Source organism: Buteo buteo, chromosome 21 (assembly GCF_964188355.1).
Source record: "Buteo buteo chromosome 21, bButBut1.hap1.1, whole genome shotgun sequence".
Classification (NCBI taxonomy): domain Eukaryota; kingdom Metazoa; phylum Chordata; class Aves; order Accipitriformes; family Accipitridae; genus Buteo; species Buteo buteo.
In genome coordinates this window covers 25,153,484-25,169,954 of record NC_134191.1, presented here as the reverse complement: position 1 = coordinate 25,169,954, position 16,471 = coordinate 25,153,484, and the positions used below count along the sequence as shown (strand labels likewise).

Genomic DNA, 16,471 nt, shown 5'->3' with positions numbered 1-16,471 from the left:
TGTGTTTGCCTTGGTCAGATTAATTCACAAATTCTTTCTATTATACAATGGGGGAAAAAAAAAGAAAAGAAACCAATCCCTGAAAAGACGAAATGCTTTACTTGAAAGCCATTTATTGTAAATAAGCAACAGTGATGCGGAGGTTCTCACTGCTTTGCAACCTTAACAGCAACGCACAGAGGAAGAGCACAGTGCTCATCTGCCAGGAGCCGAACGAATCATAATGTTCCTTTTTTAGTGCGAAATAAGGGATGGCTGGAAACTGACTTCTGTTGTGTTAGAATTCAGTAATTTTAAACCCAAGCAATTATTTCTGCACTGCCTTAAAAGTTAAAGTTTAAAAGATTTCTAGGGCGAAAGGGGAGGAGTCTGAAATGTTGGTTTTGGGGGCAAAAATGGGAATCATTTTTCCACTTTGACTTTTTCAAAATCAAGTGTGAACTGGAAACCTGAATGACCTGCAGCTGTTCCTGTCTCCCAGATGGTCTGCTAACAACTTTGGCGCAAGCAGAGCACCCACAATTTGGGCAAGCTGGCAAAAAAACCCCTTGGGAGGCTTGTTCTGAAAGACTTAACAAAATCAATATGTCCCCACAGAATGTTTTTATTTAAAAGAGTCAGGCTTTCTAAGGTTTTCTTGGAAGATTTCTGACAAACATACTGGAAATTGGTCAAACGAATAACCACAAATCATCTTCAAGTGAACAATTTGGTATTAGAATGTGTTGTGTTGAAAAGGGGGGCATGACTGCAGATACTCCCAGGCTGTTGCTGACCCGGTATAGAAGCAGCAGCAGCAGCACAGGATTTCTAGCCTCTGTGAGTTTTGTATAACACTGAGATGTGTCTGATGCTTTGGTTTCTTTCATTTTGCGTTGAATTGTGAATGATGAAAGGCACCTACTTTTCAGTGCGAGGGGAAAAAAAATCAGAAGCAGCAGAAGGCTATAATCAGGAATTAAGTATCAATACTATAAAAACTGTGGTGCATAATCTTAGAATTCAAGAAAAGGCAGTTTCGATTAAAAGATAACAAGTTTAATATACTCGTTAAGATGAGGAGAGGTGAAATGACAACAATCTTTTGATGCTTTAAGAAGGTTTTTGGCTATCCAATTCTTTTTATCCAAATAAAAATCTGACTTGGCAGTACGTCCTTTAGTCTGCATTGTGCAGCACAGCAGAAAGTGCTGCTGGAGCGCTGTCACTAGTCATAGTCTTATCAATGTATGAGGTTATCAGTGTGGTAGGAATACAGAACATTATATCATTCTGCAGTACAGCAATATGACTTTGTTTTCTCTCTTCAGATGCATTGCAGAAAGTTCAATGACGTACAAGACCAATCATCAAAGTAGTTGAGTGTAAAAATTTCAGGAGCATTTGAACATTAGTTATTGATAACCTCATCTTGAGTTTTGGTGAAGTGCAAGATCACAGGTTCTCAAGCTGCATAGCCATTTTCACCATGAACTTGTAGAATCATGGATCTTGTTGAAAAATGAGGCTGTTATCCTGTAGCCCCTCCTTGCGGAGTGCAGTAGGCCAGGAAAGACTGATTAAATGAAGGCAGGAACAGCTTGGCTTAATGCATTCATTCTGTCAGGCATTTGTATGCAGGGCGTCCTGCTACACGGCACTTGGGCTCTGCTGGGACTTCTGGGAGATGATCACTTTCATTTGTTTATTAACTGTTACAATATATGTTTCAACTAGTTATCTACCACTATCAGTTTTGTAATAAACGAGTAAGAGTTGTTCCAGAGCCAGTAGTTCACTGGTAGCATTTAATTATTGCAAGATTAGCAAAGGGAAACACAGACACCAATTGTCTGTTATGCAACTCGTCTGGATTTAAAAATATATGTGTATTTCTGGAGCATGCATTCCGCAATATATGTTTTCCAGATGTCACATTTTAAAATCATTTTCCTCTTCTTACATTTTTCCACTTTACCAATGTGGCTTCGTGGCTACTCTTTCAGAAGATTGCTTCCTGTCATATGACATTTGAAGCCATTGTGGTTTAATGAGATTTGTAGGGACTCCTCTTTGGGAAAAATTATACACATTCATACAAAATTTTCTGACATCATTTAAATAAAATGTAAGTGCTTTGTTTAGGCAGACTTGACTCATTTTCATAACACAATCTAAAATGTTCGGTTTGATTGCTGTCTCATTTGCAGCAGTGAAAATCAGGAGAAATTCTTTGGAATCAGTGAAGTTACATAGATGCAAGCAAACCAAAGTCAGGCTGAAACTGGTTTTTAGTTACAACTTTTAATATAAATCAGTAGAGAACTAACAGGGTGCTTCTAGGTATCCCTTCTTCATAAATACACTTGAAATAATGTAAGTATACTTTTGAAGTCTAGAATTATTAATTTTGAGATACAGTTTTCATAAAAATATATTCCCTTTTTCCTCTGGAGGGTTTTCTGTAGAAGGAGCAGGGTTATACTTTCCAAAGGTCAAATTTGGATCAGAAAGTTCTGCAGAAAAAGAAATCTGTAATCATTTAAGAAAAAGTGGCCTTTCTGGCTAAAGCTAGTATTTGTTGCACATGTTGGTGGGTCTTTAATCCTTACTGTGGTGTTCATGGTAAAGATGAAACATAAAGAGAATGGCTGAAAATGGGCCAAATGTCGATTGTTTGATGTAATATAATGGACTACAGCAGCCGGCTTGCTGCTGTCCAGGTGATAGCACCTCCTGGGGAGCATTCGGGTGGCAGAGGCATCTTTGTTGCCTCTGCATGAGAGGTGGATGTGAGAGGTGGATGCCTGCCGGCACTCAGTGCCGAGGGAAATAGCTCCCCAGTGCTTTTTGAAGAATTGCCATGAATTTCTTAATTCAGCACTGATTTGCTGCTTTTATTTCTCAACGCTCCATGCTATCTGAAGTGTAATAAAAGAACACGCTAATATGATAAGCTCTTTAGTTTTCACTGTGGCAAGTGACACCTGTTTCACTGGGACTTGTGCTAAGAGTCCTAGTATTGGTTCAGATATGCTGAAAGGGGGAGGAGGCAGTCATTAGAAAGAGAAGGCGAGGAGGAAGGGTTGGCATTCATGTAGAGCTTGTTTCCTTTGTTACGAGGAGCACTGAATTAATACACTAAGCCTGAGAGTCATTAAGATAAAGAACTAGCAGCTTTAATGAATATATCCAGCTAGGCTGGAGAGCTGCATGGAACCAATAAAACCAACATGCTTTGTGCAAAACCTGGGATGGATTCACTGGGAGACGTCTTTACTTGAGTTATTCCAGGGCTGTGGTCAGGAAAACAAAGTTAGCTTTTCCTGAACCTCACATCTTGTAGCTGCAGCCTCCAAATTCCTTTCTTAATGAAAAAGTGTGTGGATCTGTGTGTGTGTGTGTGTGTGTGTATGTGCATGTGTAAAGAGTGAGGAAAGAGTGCCATCCCTGCATGGTTACTGAGGAGTCTGGTTCCTTCCCTAGCTGTTTTGAACAGCAAGAAAAGCATAAGAGACCTTGATTTTGTGGTAAAATACTGAGTTTCATGATGTAAAACAAGGGTGAAAAATAAAAGTTGTGACATATGAAAATTCTACTAACAGAGGCTTGAAATGATACAAATACACACTTGGGACAAAAAACAATTTACTACCAAAATGAGCATATCCAGACAGACTGTGGAAATAGGAACAGCTGAGAGAGTGCTGACTAAGAGAAAAAGCTGGACCAGTTTTTCTTGCTCTGCGTTATCTGGCTGTCAAAGAGGCAAGGCAGAACTACATCGACATTTGACTTACTTACTTATTTGTGCTTATTCCAGCTGACCCTTTTTCCATGATGAACTTGCCTGTATGTCTGTCACGCACTGGGAATACAGTTGAGGGGCCTTCAGTCTGCTGTCATCACCTTAAGGCCTAAGCCTGGCTTGCCTTTCAAAACCTAGGAATAAGAGGAGTTCTAAAAATTGCATTTGTGGTGCCCTTGCATCTTCTTTTTTTCTTTTGTTTTTCCTTTTATGTGCACGCTGTGTGCAGGGCGTAATTCAAAGCCCATCAAAATTGATGTAAAATCTGCCACTGCTGGACAGACCTTTAGACTAAGGTAATTCATGACAAATATGTTCATAAAGATCTATACTGCATATTGAGAAGGCAGAAAAGTGGCTTTTCAAGAGCTTTATGATAAGGAGTAAGTGTGTAGTCTGGCAAGTACAAAATGTCCAGAGCCTGTGTTTGCATAAAGCCTGTGGTAGCTGTGCAGCTCAGTAATTATCCGTCTGGTTGCCCTTATGTTACAAAACGAACACTGTTCAGTATGTAATAGATCTTCAGGCTACAGTGTAGTTGTCTAATGGTGAACTGAGAGCAATATTAAAATTTGCAGTGCAGCATAGTGGGGGTTCCCTCTTTTCTGCTCATGTAAGAAATGAAATGAAGACTTGTCCTTCCTTCAAATGTCTTAATAATTATCTTCTGCTTAACATATGGTACTATGCAATTCATTCTTTTTCAGTGAAAAAGAAAAGAAATTGGCATAAACACGATACCGGACAGACAACAGAGGTCAAACCTGTACAGAACGGGAGCCAAGTCTTTATAAAAGAACTTCGAAGTCGTACTTTTCCAAGGTAGGTTGTTCAGCTGCATGCGTGGACAGGGCTATTGAGGTAAAGCATGTATAACCAGTTTCGTATGAAGCTGATGATGGTCCTTGGCATTACATAGTACAGAACGATGAAGTTTAAATGAGCACTGTTTTATTGCATTTGTCCCAGGCTCTTCCCTTTTTTATATTTGTGCAGCCATATCCAAATCTACTCTTGATTGACCCCAGTTCCTGTGGATTTCCATAGAAGCTAGTATTTGTAAAGACAAGAACAAGAACGTGTTTGGCCCCTGCTACATTCGCTTGCATAAGAAACAAACCAATTTATTGCATAGAATTATCCAGTTCTCAAAAATACTAATGGTTTTGCTGAAGTCTGTCTCCATCTTGAAAAGAAGAACAATGACATCCTCAGTTGCTACAGTGACAAAGGCTCTCTTGTTTGGGGTAATGAATAGTGCTAATTGTTAGGTGACATGTTCTACACTTTATTAGGCTGCTTCACAGCCATTTGTAAGAGTGATGATTTTCTTCTGGTTCTTTAATGTAGGCCTTAGCCAAATAAATCCTTAATTATTAATGACTAATTCTTTTAGAAGAATCCTTGGACACTGGTACAGTGTACTTAGTAAACACAAAACTTCTTCCTTTTTATGGAGAATTTAATTTCACGTTTAATTTCAGATACTGGTCTTAGGCTGATTAAGGAAAACGCTGAAAATACCTCTGCCAAGTGTTTGCAGTGCCTGCAGATGTGTTTCACTGAACTCGTGATCCAGTATTTTTAGTTGCTTGGCTATTTTTATTTGGACCTGCTAGAGTTTTGTCTTAGGTTTTGGGGGTTCTTTTTTGTATACAGAGCAATTTCACAGGTTGCAAAGCTAATTTCTTAAAAGAGGTTTAAGGCCTAGGCAGAATGATTTCAGTAACCTCAGAGACTGCACTCACATATGCAGTATCTCTAAGTCACTCCCAAATTGTAAAGAAAAATGGACCGCCATTTTTTTTGTTTGTTTGTCACATAAATGTGCACATAAGAAAATCCTGCTGCCAAGTTAAAGTTTCTGGGAAAGAAGGGTCTGTAGCCCAATGGAGTGCCTGCAAGATTCAGGCCTCTGACATCTACACTTGCACCATTAGTAAAGCAAAGTCTTGTTGAGAAATTTTCTCTTCTGAAGAAAATGAATGAAATCTGCAGATGTTCACAGAACAAACCCCAACACTCATCAGTCAGAATGTGATGAACAGAAAAAGGGGGTCTGCGTTCAGAGACAGAAACATCACTGCTGAATCACAGCACACGACAGTAAATTATAACCCACGGTTAGTCCCTTGGTGAGGCTCGGATCAAAAGGAACAGTGAAGAGAGCAAAAAGGCAAAAAATATAATTCATGTCGTTCCGCTCTTGAATGTTTAATACCAAAATAGCATTAGAGCAGTAATAGTAGTAGTAATAACAATTAAATTGATGGTTCATGTTCTTCAGTGTAGGTGCCAGACTCTTCATTTTGGCACGATCATTACTAGATGCTCTGGTACTGATCTCTCTTTATGACTATGTGTAAGTTTCAGTGTCACATTTAGAAGCAAATCAGACTTGAACAGGTACGCAAGATGAATGTGGGCCCTGTAAAGTAAGTGCAGAGGTTTAGTGGTAAATCGTGGTTTGCTTCTTGCTCCTTAAAATCTCCAGCTTTGTTCTTTGCACGTTGCTGGCGTATGGTACCAGTGCTGACATAAATGAGGAATGCTCCTTTTAATTAATTATTAATGGATTTTGCCTCCTGATCAGCCATTGCTGATTCACTGAGGCTGGGGTGATCCCGAAATCAGCTGGCTTTCTACAGCTTATCCCTGTTTGCGTCCGGCCATCTTGTTCTCCGGGGTTCAAACCCCACCAGGGCGGCCTGAGCAGGCCCAGGCTGAGGGGTTCCCCCTGCGTGGTGGGGTGTCAGGGGGAGCCCCCAAAGCTAAAGGGTGTCGGGGGGAGACCCCACAGCTAAGGGATGTCGGGGCGAGAGCCCACAGCTAAAGGGTGTCGGGGGCTCTGCCACAGGCTGGGCTTCACGGGACGGCGAAGGCGGCAAGGCTGGAGCACGCTGGCTGCCATGGTGGGGCTCGCCGCCTCGTCGCCTTTCCCGCCAGCGTTTGGTGCCGTAGGAAGATGTGAGCTGTAGTTCAGAACTGATGCGGGAGAGGGCAGTCATGTATTAGCCTTACCTGCTCGGGGAGGTTGGGCTTTTTGGGGTGAACACTCAAAGTTTTGCTGTCCCCCCCTCCCCGCCAGCAGCTGTGGCCTGGGCCTGCCGGATGGTTTTTGGAGCCCAGGTGACAAACAACACACGGTGGCAGGGCGCTTTTGGGACAGATGGTCCTTCCTATACTGTCACTTTGCACACCGAATTCAGTGTTTTACTCTTCAAAAGATGTAGAAATCAGACTTGAGTTTCCCTTGAGAGTTGTCGGTGCACATAGCTGGTGCTATGATGAAGCTGCCCTTTCCTTAGTCCCTTTGAAGACCTCCCAGCGACTTGAAAATGATTTGCAGAATGTTTCCCGAGCAATTTATTTGACTACTTAAAAATGATTTGCAAAGTATTTCCTGGGCAATTTATTTGAGATTGTGTAACGTTTTTAGTCTTGCCTTCTTTAGAGTGGAACATTTCACACTAATTTCTTTAACATTGATCAACGGTAATTCAACAGATCCCTACAGTTGAGGAAAATGGTCTTACACTGTAAGCTGTTATTTTAGGAGTTTCCAGTAGTTGGTGCATGAGGCTCAAGCGAATCGGTTCCGGATGATTTTAGTGTGCCCTGTGTTCTTTGCAATAAATGGCTTTTTGGCTTTTGTTTTATGCACTTAATTTGCATATAATTGCTAATTCATAACTTTTTCCTTTCAGTAGTGAAATGCAGAATATACCAAACTCTGCGTGGAAGCACTTCACCATTGAATCTGTGTTTACTTTTTCAGTGCTGAAGATATAGTCGTGAAAGTGCCAGGCAGCCAACTAACAACAGAGTATTTGGAAGAAAATGGCTTTGCAGAGCCCATCCTTGTCCCAAAGAAGGATGGCCTGGGATTGTCTGTACCTGCACCCACCTTCTACGTCAGCGATGTTGAAAACTATGTTGGTGGGTGTCTGGCAAGCAGGTGGCATTGTACTGTTTGGAGCTCAGCTGCTTTTTCTAAAAATATATACATTGTTTGTATAAAAAACTGTAAAATATATTTTAAAATATTGTCTATGTCTTGAGCTATGCTGACTTCAATATTTGTTTATAGTGGTAGCTTGCGATTAGCAATTAATTCTCTCTTATTTCCTGTACCAACTTGACAGTGAGTCTGAGCCAGACCGTGCTGTACTCCATAGCACTGTGTTAAAAGAAACAGTCATAGTAGTACCAAGAAATAATTTCTTCAGGCCAGGTCTTAATTGATTACTGCCATCTCGCTTTGTATTAAAGGAATTACTAGACTGAGACTCCCACTCTACAAAGGCAGTCCATTTTTTAACGCTGGTATCAGTGAGAGTTATTTTGATTGCTGCTGGTCATTTGGATTCATTCGGCATCCTTCTGTCTCTAACCTGGGTATTGTACTGCATCTTCTCACAAGTCATCAAGTCATCCCACCTTGGAAGACATACCTTGGCCAGGAGCCATGGAAGTGCTCTGAAGTCGCTTGTCTTGTCTCCGCATCCTTCTTCCTTTAGCATGTGTGATCTTGTCTCTTTTCCCCTCTCGCTCTGTCCTTCCTCTGTGTTACTTTCTGTCTGATTCTCTCTCCTTCCAGTCTTCTGGCAAGGCGTGATCCTTTTGGAGCCACGACTCCAGCTCCAATGTATCTGTCTGCGTTTCATGGTCTCTTTATCTCCTTACACAGTCTGCTAACTAACCCCTCGTCCTGCGCTCTCCTTACCAGGCCATTGGCCTGTTCCCCAAACTGGAGGGTGCTATCACCAGCCATTGCTGTTCTTGACTTTATCTATTCCTTTTGCAATAGATGAATAAAGGAGAATTCAAGACCCCTGATTTTATTGTTATCTCTATCCCATTGCTTCTGGAGGAAACATATTTTCCTTGCCCATCTGCTGCACTTTGCAGATTTTCTTGTATGACCTGGGTGCTCCTTATGCATCTGCAGGCTTTCTCTCAGCCTCTAGCTGAAATAATCCACCCTACCAACAGAACTGTTAGTGAAAAGCTGGAGGGAAGAACATGGGTTGTTTAATTTGAAGCTGGCACCAGATTTGAAAGTGAACAGCACAAATATGTGCTGGTCTAACCTCCATGGGGTTAGTTCACTTGAACGGGATTTCCCAGGCAGGGATTTATCTCGCTGTTTTGTAGTTTATTACATTGGGCCTAGAATGTCTTTTAGAAACAACCTAAAATAAGTAGCAGAGGACAAACCACCACAAACAAGACTGCCAAATACATCATTACTGTTCTGGCATTTCATGAAAAAACAAATTGATTTTTTTCCCCCTCCTAATGTGAAAAAAGCTATGAATGAAACGCTGAGAGAGGAAAAATACGGCCAATTAAAACTGAAGGGAAGAAAGACTGGAGAGATGCTTTTCTTGCAGAAGGGATAAGAGAGTGTGCTTAGCAATGGGCACTCTTTATAAAGCTCTGACTTTCTCCATGTGTTCTTTGGTTTGCTGAGCATAAAATTCCACTAATTGACTAATACTGTCAGTATTAACACTGGATATTTGTATCCAACAGGGTCTGTCAAAGGAAATGTGTAAGTACTAGGAGATTATTCTCTGTAGTCTAATACAGAGGGGATGGATTTTTGATAGGTGTAATTTTGGGTAAATAACAAAAAGTAATTTTTTTTGTGGCATACCTGAAATATCATGTTAAAAAATCAGAATTTTCCTGCAAAACTCCTTCTCGATTGTAGATTTCAAAAGCAAAAATTTAAAGTAGAGCATAAGAGAACTTACAATTTTGGAAAATCAGTTTGGCAAGATATCCTGTCCAGTATTACACTCTTGTCTACAATCACAAGACTTTTACAGCCTGGTGGGTAGGGCTTACTCTGTGGATATACAGGTATTTGCATATAATTTTCACCAAGCAAATAAAATCCATAATGAAATTAATAGATTCAAAATAACATTAATCCTTTAAAGATAAAAACTACAGAAATAATTATGTCAGGAGCATGAATAAAAAAGCACCATTTTATGCATATACATTTTATGTATATACGTATCTTTTATACATATGTGTATATGTGTATACATACATAAACACCAGGGAGGATACAAAGGCTAAGAAGACCAGGAAATCAAAAGCTTGAGACATTTCGAGAAATGTTAACTCACCCCCAAGCATACAAATGGGGCAAGTCAGGCTGCCCTTCAGTCTCTCTTTTTCATTGAATTAATTTGTAGGACCAGAAAGGAGTGTTGATGTCACTGATGTCACCAAGCAGAAAGACTGCAAGATGAAGCTCAAGGAATTTGTGGATTACTACTACAGCACAAACAGGAAAAGGGTCCTCAATGTGACCAACCTGGAGTTCTCGGACACGAGGTGAGAGTTCAGCCTGCTGCACTGCGCAGGGTCTGGGATACGTGGTGGGGTTCAGCTGGGGGAGTTTGAACAGCCTCTCCCTTCTCCGGTGGTTCCCTCTTTAGGAAGTGCTGTTTAACCTTGGGATAGCAGCTTCTTGTTGCTCTGACTCTCCACTGCATTGTCCATATACAGCCAGTTCAGGCAAGGCATGGAAATGAAAGTGCTATTTGCTGTATGAGGAGAATGGTACATAGCGGACTAAGTAGGCCAGCATTTGTCATGGTAATTCATGCCTGCATAGCATCAGCGTTCATGTGCCATCAGCATTCACATATCAGAACAGAACATTTGGGTACCTTTCAGTTTTATTTTAAGTTCAGTAATGTAGGTATAGTTAATTCAGTGCAACTATATACTAGAACATAACTTGATGCTCCAGGAGCAAATTCTCTGCCTCATCCTGGTAGTGAATGATAACGTAGCGTGTTCCTAGCATGATCTTAGGTACTTAGATGCAACTTGATAAATACCGATAAGACCAAAGAAAGGAGGACAGAGATGACCACAGAGGTATGATAACACTGTATGTACAGAAATCTTCCATTTAAAGTAGTGGAGAGTGAGTAAATAGAAGAGGTGTGGCTTTAGGAATAGCGTAACATGTCACTGGATGGCCTTGAATGAGAATAAGTTTGAAATTATTATTGTTTTGTAATCTTATACCATGTGTTACAGTTTTAGTTTCAGTGCTTTGGTTAGTTAACCTGTAATCTGTATGACAGCAGTTCAAAACTAGAGTGATACTGACTTCTCGATGGAAAGTTGGGGGATGTGATGGTACAGATCAACTCTGAACTTGAGGCTGAGGTGCTTTAGTGACGCAGTGAGCCAGAGGTAATGGTGCTGGCTCTGTGAATATCACTAGTCCTCAGTGACAGGAAGCCTACTATTCTCCTCATGTTTTATATTCTATGTTTTATGTATAGGATAATTAGCTGATGTAAATGCCTAAAAGTTCACGTTCTTGCTTTGTGCTTTATATAGCTGTATGCATCGCCTGAGCTGTGCTTTTTTTCCAGAAGTAGGCAGATGCATCTATAGTGTATTGAACTTCATGCAACTGTGCAGATCATTTTTACAGTTCTTGTAGTCCTTCTGGGTAGCTAGTACTCCTAGAACGGAAGCATCAGAGAACGAAAAGATTCCTTTATATACAAATGCTACACAGAAGATGATGAGTGTCAACATAAAAATAAAGAATGGTTGTTTTGGGGAGCATTCCCTTTTAGCAAGAAGACTTAAAGTAGCCTTAAAAAAGAAGGCTGATGAATAATTACAAGCTCATTTTTTTAAAGCCATTACCTTTAGCCCTGTAGTTAGTGTTTAGTAGTGCACACCCATTTCTGCAGAAAGCATCTCTAGTAATTACAGGCTTCAAAGATTACCAGTATCTTCACTTGAGATTTTTTTAGCTTTCTGTCATTATCCCAGAATAACAGGAGGTCTTTTGTTCTGAAGGACTGCTGGAGCTGTCACTCATATGCTGCTAATTTAGACATTAACTAGCAAATATTTTATTTCTTAACATAGATGGTGACACTTTAATTGAATGCACTGCTCCATCTTTCCCTGCCATTTTAAATGGAGCTATTGTTATCAGTGTTTGACAGTGAGCATAAATGACACGTGGGAGCATTTAATTTTAGTTTGAAGTGCAGATACTCTTACTGACGTGATATTTTAGAGTGTCCAACAGTGAACCTCCACCCCCTACAAATATTAGTCCAAATTTTGGACTACTTAAATATAAAATTTAGCACATTCTGGGATGAAACACTTCTAAGACCTGTTTATCATGCCACTATGTCATCTTAGCTGTGATTTATAGTATATATTATATATTTAATATAAACATAATATATGAATTATATAAATAAATATATACAATATAAATATATGTTCAATATATATTAATTTGTAGAAAATAAATAAATAAATATTATATGTAATAATTTAAATATATTCACATTATGAACCCAAATTAGACTTTTTCCTTCTTCTGAGCTTTTAATGTAACTTAGTTTAAATAAAAAGATTACTGTGATTTTCAGCATCAGATCAAGGCTTATTTAGTACTTAAGTATCAATGTTATTGTTGTTAGCATTTTTAATATTGAGCTTAACTTGCAAATTTTTAAGATTTACCAGGCCATTTATGTAAGAGTGTACACATTTCACTTTCTCTTCTGAAGCGGGCTGGAAAAGTGACTGTGATAACAGCGCTATTGATAACTGAGCCTGCATAGCAAGAGGCAGGGACTGGAAAAATACAAACACCGTATACTTGATCATAAATACTGCTACTGAAAGAAGTCAAAAGATCATTTCTAAGTCATCATACTAAAAAAGTCTTAAAACTCTGTCTGTAAACAGTTTTCACAAATTTTCTGTATGAAGAGCAGTTCCACTGACACATAAGGAGCTGCTTCAGATTGCCATGCAAGTATTAGAGTCACACTCCGCTTTTTGTTGTGTCAGGGTCCTTGTACTCTTTTTTAAAAAGATGCATGTTTGTTTTCAATTCTCTCTGTAAAGGATGTCCAGTTTTGTAGAGCCTCCAGATATAGTTAAGAAGTTGTCCTGGGTGGAAAACTATTGGCCTGATGATGCTCTTCTGGCTAAACCAAAAGTTACCAAGTACTGCCTGATCTGTGTGAAGGACAGCTACACAGATTTCCACATAGACTCGGGAGGAGCTTCTGCATGGTACCATGTGCTGAAGGTGAGGGGTCATGTTTTTGCAGTGTATCTAGTAATGAACTAAATTTTATATGCGAAGACAATCCTAAAATTCTCTCAAAGATTCAGGTCTCGGGTTTTTTTCTACATGGTCCTGTTGGATCCATAAGTAATACACAGAGCCCTAACTGCTGTAAATAGGTATGCTCTCAGCAGTGCCAGGGTCTACTGAGTGAGGAAGCCAGTTGGAGTGTGGAAGTTGTCTGTGTGTTTTCAGTGTATTAGGATTTTAATATTTGTTTAGTGCCTTCTGCACATATGTCACCTAAGGCCTGAAAGATACTACGTCCTGCTTTTGCAGGTTAATGGAACCTGACGCTGTAAACTTTTTGCACCATCAGTCCCACAAATCTGAGCACATGTGGTTAACTAGTGATTTAATTATTTTAGCTGTTCTATACAAAGCTGACTAGTAAATCTTATTTAAATAGTGTTAAAATACATGATGTTATGTATATATTTAGATAAATATTTGTCTGTGTGTGTGTATCTGTGCCAGTGCAATGTTGTTTGGTTTGGCTGCTTGTTCCTAATTTTATATTTTCTAATTCAGGGAGAAAAGATATTTTATCTCATCAAACCAGCTTCTGCAAATATTTCTCTTTATGAACGCTGGCAATCGGCAGCAAACCACAGTGAGATGTTTTTTGCAGACCAAGTAGATAAATGTTACAAATGCACAGTTAAACAAGGACAGACACTCTTCATTCCATCAGGTGAGCAGGCTGTTGCAGGTGAGGTTTCCTGCTCATTTTAGAGCTGCTGCTGAAATAGCATGTCCAAAATGCTAGAGGGGTGTGATTTGACAATTTTCTCTGACAAAGTATGAAGTCTAATTCTCAGTAGAAGTATAATTTCATATGCTTGCCAAAAAAAAAATCAGAACTTTTATTGCTTCCTATCAATATTTTAGCAGCCTTTTAAAAATACAACTAGTAGGTAGAGTGTTCCACTCTTGGTCTGTCTGGGTTGCAGTAACTCATGAGTTCTCTCCATATATCCAACCATGACATTCGTGCTTTTTGTCATCTAACAGAGAATTTGCATTGAATTGCTTTCTGACCCTGACTCCCCACAAAATCCTTTTCAAGGTCATTGATTCCCCGTGACACTAAGGAACTGTAGGTGCCTTCACGAGTGCGGGTGTGCATTTATGGTTTCACATGAGGCTGAAGACCTGGGTGTCACAGATTTTTATGGGCTACTTGATAAACTTGGGCTTTTATTGCAGGTTAGGGATGGCAGATTTTGCATTTCTCAGTTCCTGGGAGGATCTTCATAAGGATAGGGAGTTGATCAGAAGATAGTCCAGAGTTTTAAGTGAACTCAGTTCTACTCCTGCCCCTGTCCCTCACCTTTCTCTCACCATGAACAATTATTTCCTCATTTGCATTGCTGTTTCCAGCACTCCCTGTTACCTGTTGAAACTGTAATTGATTTGGGGCAGGGGTTTTCTCTCCCTCTATGTACCTTTAAACGATGCGCTGCCCACTCAATCTATAGTCTGAGTTGAGGCTTCCAGGTGCTGTGAGTAAGTAACAGCACAGGTACTTGTGTTTTGGAGGCAGCATCCAGTGCACCGTTTTTCTGAGTGTGAGTATATTCTTGCACAGAATGTTTACACGCTTGAATTTTACTTTGACTGTAAAAAGTGGAAAGTAGGTATTTCTCTCATGACCATATGTGAAGCAGATGGTGGAATAAACACTGAGCAATTTATAGAGATTCACTAATTTGAGTACATTTTTGTATGAAAATACATGTTTGGAAAACACCTGTTCCTGACACTACAATAAAGTCAGTGTCAGGAGCTGTCAGAGATTTTTATGGTGATGTGAAAGCAACTACTGTTATGTAGCTGTTGCTGCTTTTCACAGTAACAAGAAAGTAATGTCAGTGTGAGCAGTATGTCTCCTTTCACTGTCTGCCACTGTTGAAGGCAGTCCTGGGACTGGGAGCCAAAGGTGTGTAACACCTTCCTGGGCTGGACCTTTATCGTGCAAAACAAATAAGGGGCCAGATGCAACTTTGTTCAAAAGTATGTGGTTCTAGTGCTGACTTGGACTGAAGAGCTGCATTGGTACCTAGGAAGCAAGTTGCTAAGTGAAGTATAAATATCATATCGTGAATAAAGTCTTTGCTACTGTCATTCCAGTTTTTATCCTCAGGACTCTTTTTCTCTTTTAGGTTGGATATATGCAACTCTAACACCTGTAGACTGCCTGGCCTTTGCAGGACATTTTCTACATAGTCTAAGTGTTGAAATGCAGATGAGGTAATCTGTCTTTAAAATCTAAAGTTAGATAGAGGCTCAGTTTTTAATAAATTGGCCATCCTCTCTCCTATTAATTAGCCTACGTTTGCAGTAATGTTGATGTAACTCTATTGGGCGATTTTGGAAAGTGTACCCATGTTTGTCTCCTTCGACTGTGTTCTCCCATGCTGAGTTATTCTAAGCTGTCTTTATACCTATTGCGTAGCACATGGAAAGGATATGTAAGGTGCTTGGATTGATGTGGCCAAATCCTGAAGGAAGAAGTCTTAAAAACTGTCAGGAGTTTTACCCTAGAACATGCCGTTCGCCTTCTGGATAAGCCCCCACCTGTTCAGCTGGGCTCTTTGCCCAGTGTAAGACAATACAAGTAGTTATTTACTGATGCTGGACAAATAATGCAATAAAACTTACATCTGTATCGCACAGTTTCTTACTAGTGCTATTTTTGTTTTGGTTTTGGTCTGATGCCAGAATACGTGGTAGCAGCACAAAGAAATGAAACACTGCAGAATGAACCTCGGGCATCTATGAGCAGTGCTTGTCACTCTGCGACACACTTGTGACCTGCTATGCTTTAAGTTCATGTGGCTTTGTATTACAGGGCATATGAAGTAGAAAGACGATTGAAAATTGTCAGTCTGACCCAGTTTCCAAACTTCGAAACTGCATGTTGGTATATGGGAAAGCATCTACTAGAGACTTTCAAAGGTAAAACTGCATTTCTTTGCCTGCCTTAATTGCTTAGCCTTGGGGGCTGATGTGCCACATAGAAGATGGACAGATGGCCAAAATCAGTCTTGTTAGTATTTGAAAACTACTTACCAGCAGAACATGCTGGTCTGGTCCAGCTCTCCCCTTAATATCCTGCCATGTTGCTGTAGGAAGGACCTTAACTGTCCCTCTTACCTATGCCTAAGGGAAAGTTTCATCTACTTTATAAAATGTATTTAAGTTGCCTCAGAGGCAAAGAATGTTGTAACAATTTTTTAGTTTTTAGTTGCCTGTCAAGTCTGGCTTCATTTCTTGTTTTAACCTAATGGACTACATGCTCTGTCAGCCTGAGACACAGAGTAGCACTTCCTTCTCCCACCATTCTGCTGATCCCGGTTGAAGTACATGGACAGGTCACATATATACAGGGCCACAGGAACATCAGACATGTGGCCAGCAGGAGCACTGAGAATTAAAGCAAAGGTTTCTGTGAAATTCAAAATCTTCCAAATCAGATTCCTTCAGAGTTGATCCAAACATCCATGTGCGTGTGTTCTATA

The 16,471-nt window shown here is 40.0% G+C and overlaps 1 protein-coding gene across 3 annotated transcripts in view; it reads left to right on the top strand.

Moving 5' to 3' along the window:
- Positions 1-16,471, top strand: part of PHF2 (PHD finger protein 2) — an 87,439-nt gene that overhangs the window by 45,004 nt on the left and 25,964 nt on the right. For all 3 annotated transcript variants that reach the window (XM_075053368.1, XM_075053365.1, XM_075053366.1), the window contains exons 3-9: positions 4,495-4,609; positions 7,566-7,726; positions 10,003-10,144; positions 12,722-12,908; positions 13,479-13,641; positions 15,113-15,200; positions 15,802-15,908. In XM_075053368.1, the coding sequence (XP_074909469.1) occupies positions 4,495-4,609; positions 7,566-7,726; positions 10,003-10,144; positions 12,722-12,908; positions 13,479-13,641; positions 15,113-15,200; positions 15,802-15,908 (963 nt within the window). The remainder of the gene's footprint in view (positions 1-4,494; positions 4,610-7,565; positions 7,727-10,002; positions 10,145-12,721; positions 12,909-13,478; positions 13,642-15,112; positions 15,201-15,801; positions 15,909-16,471) is intronic.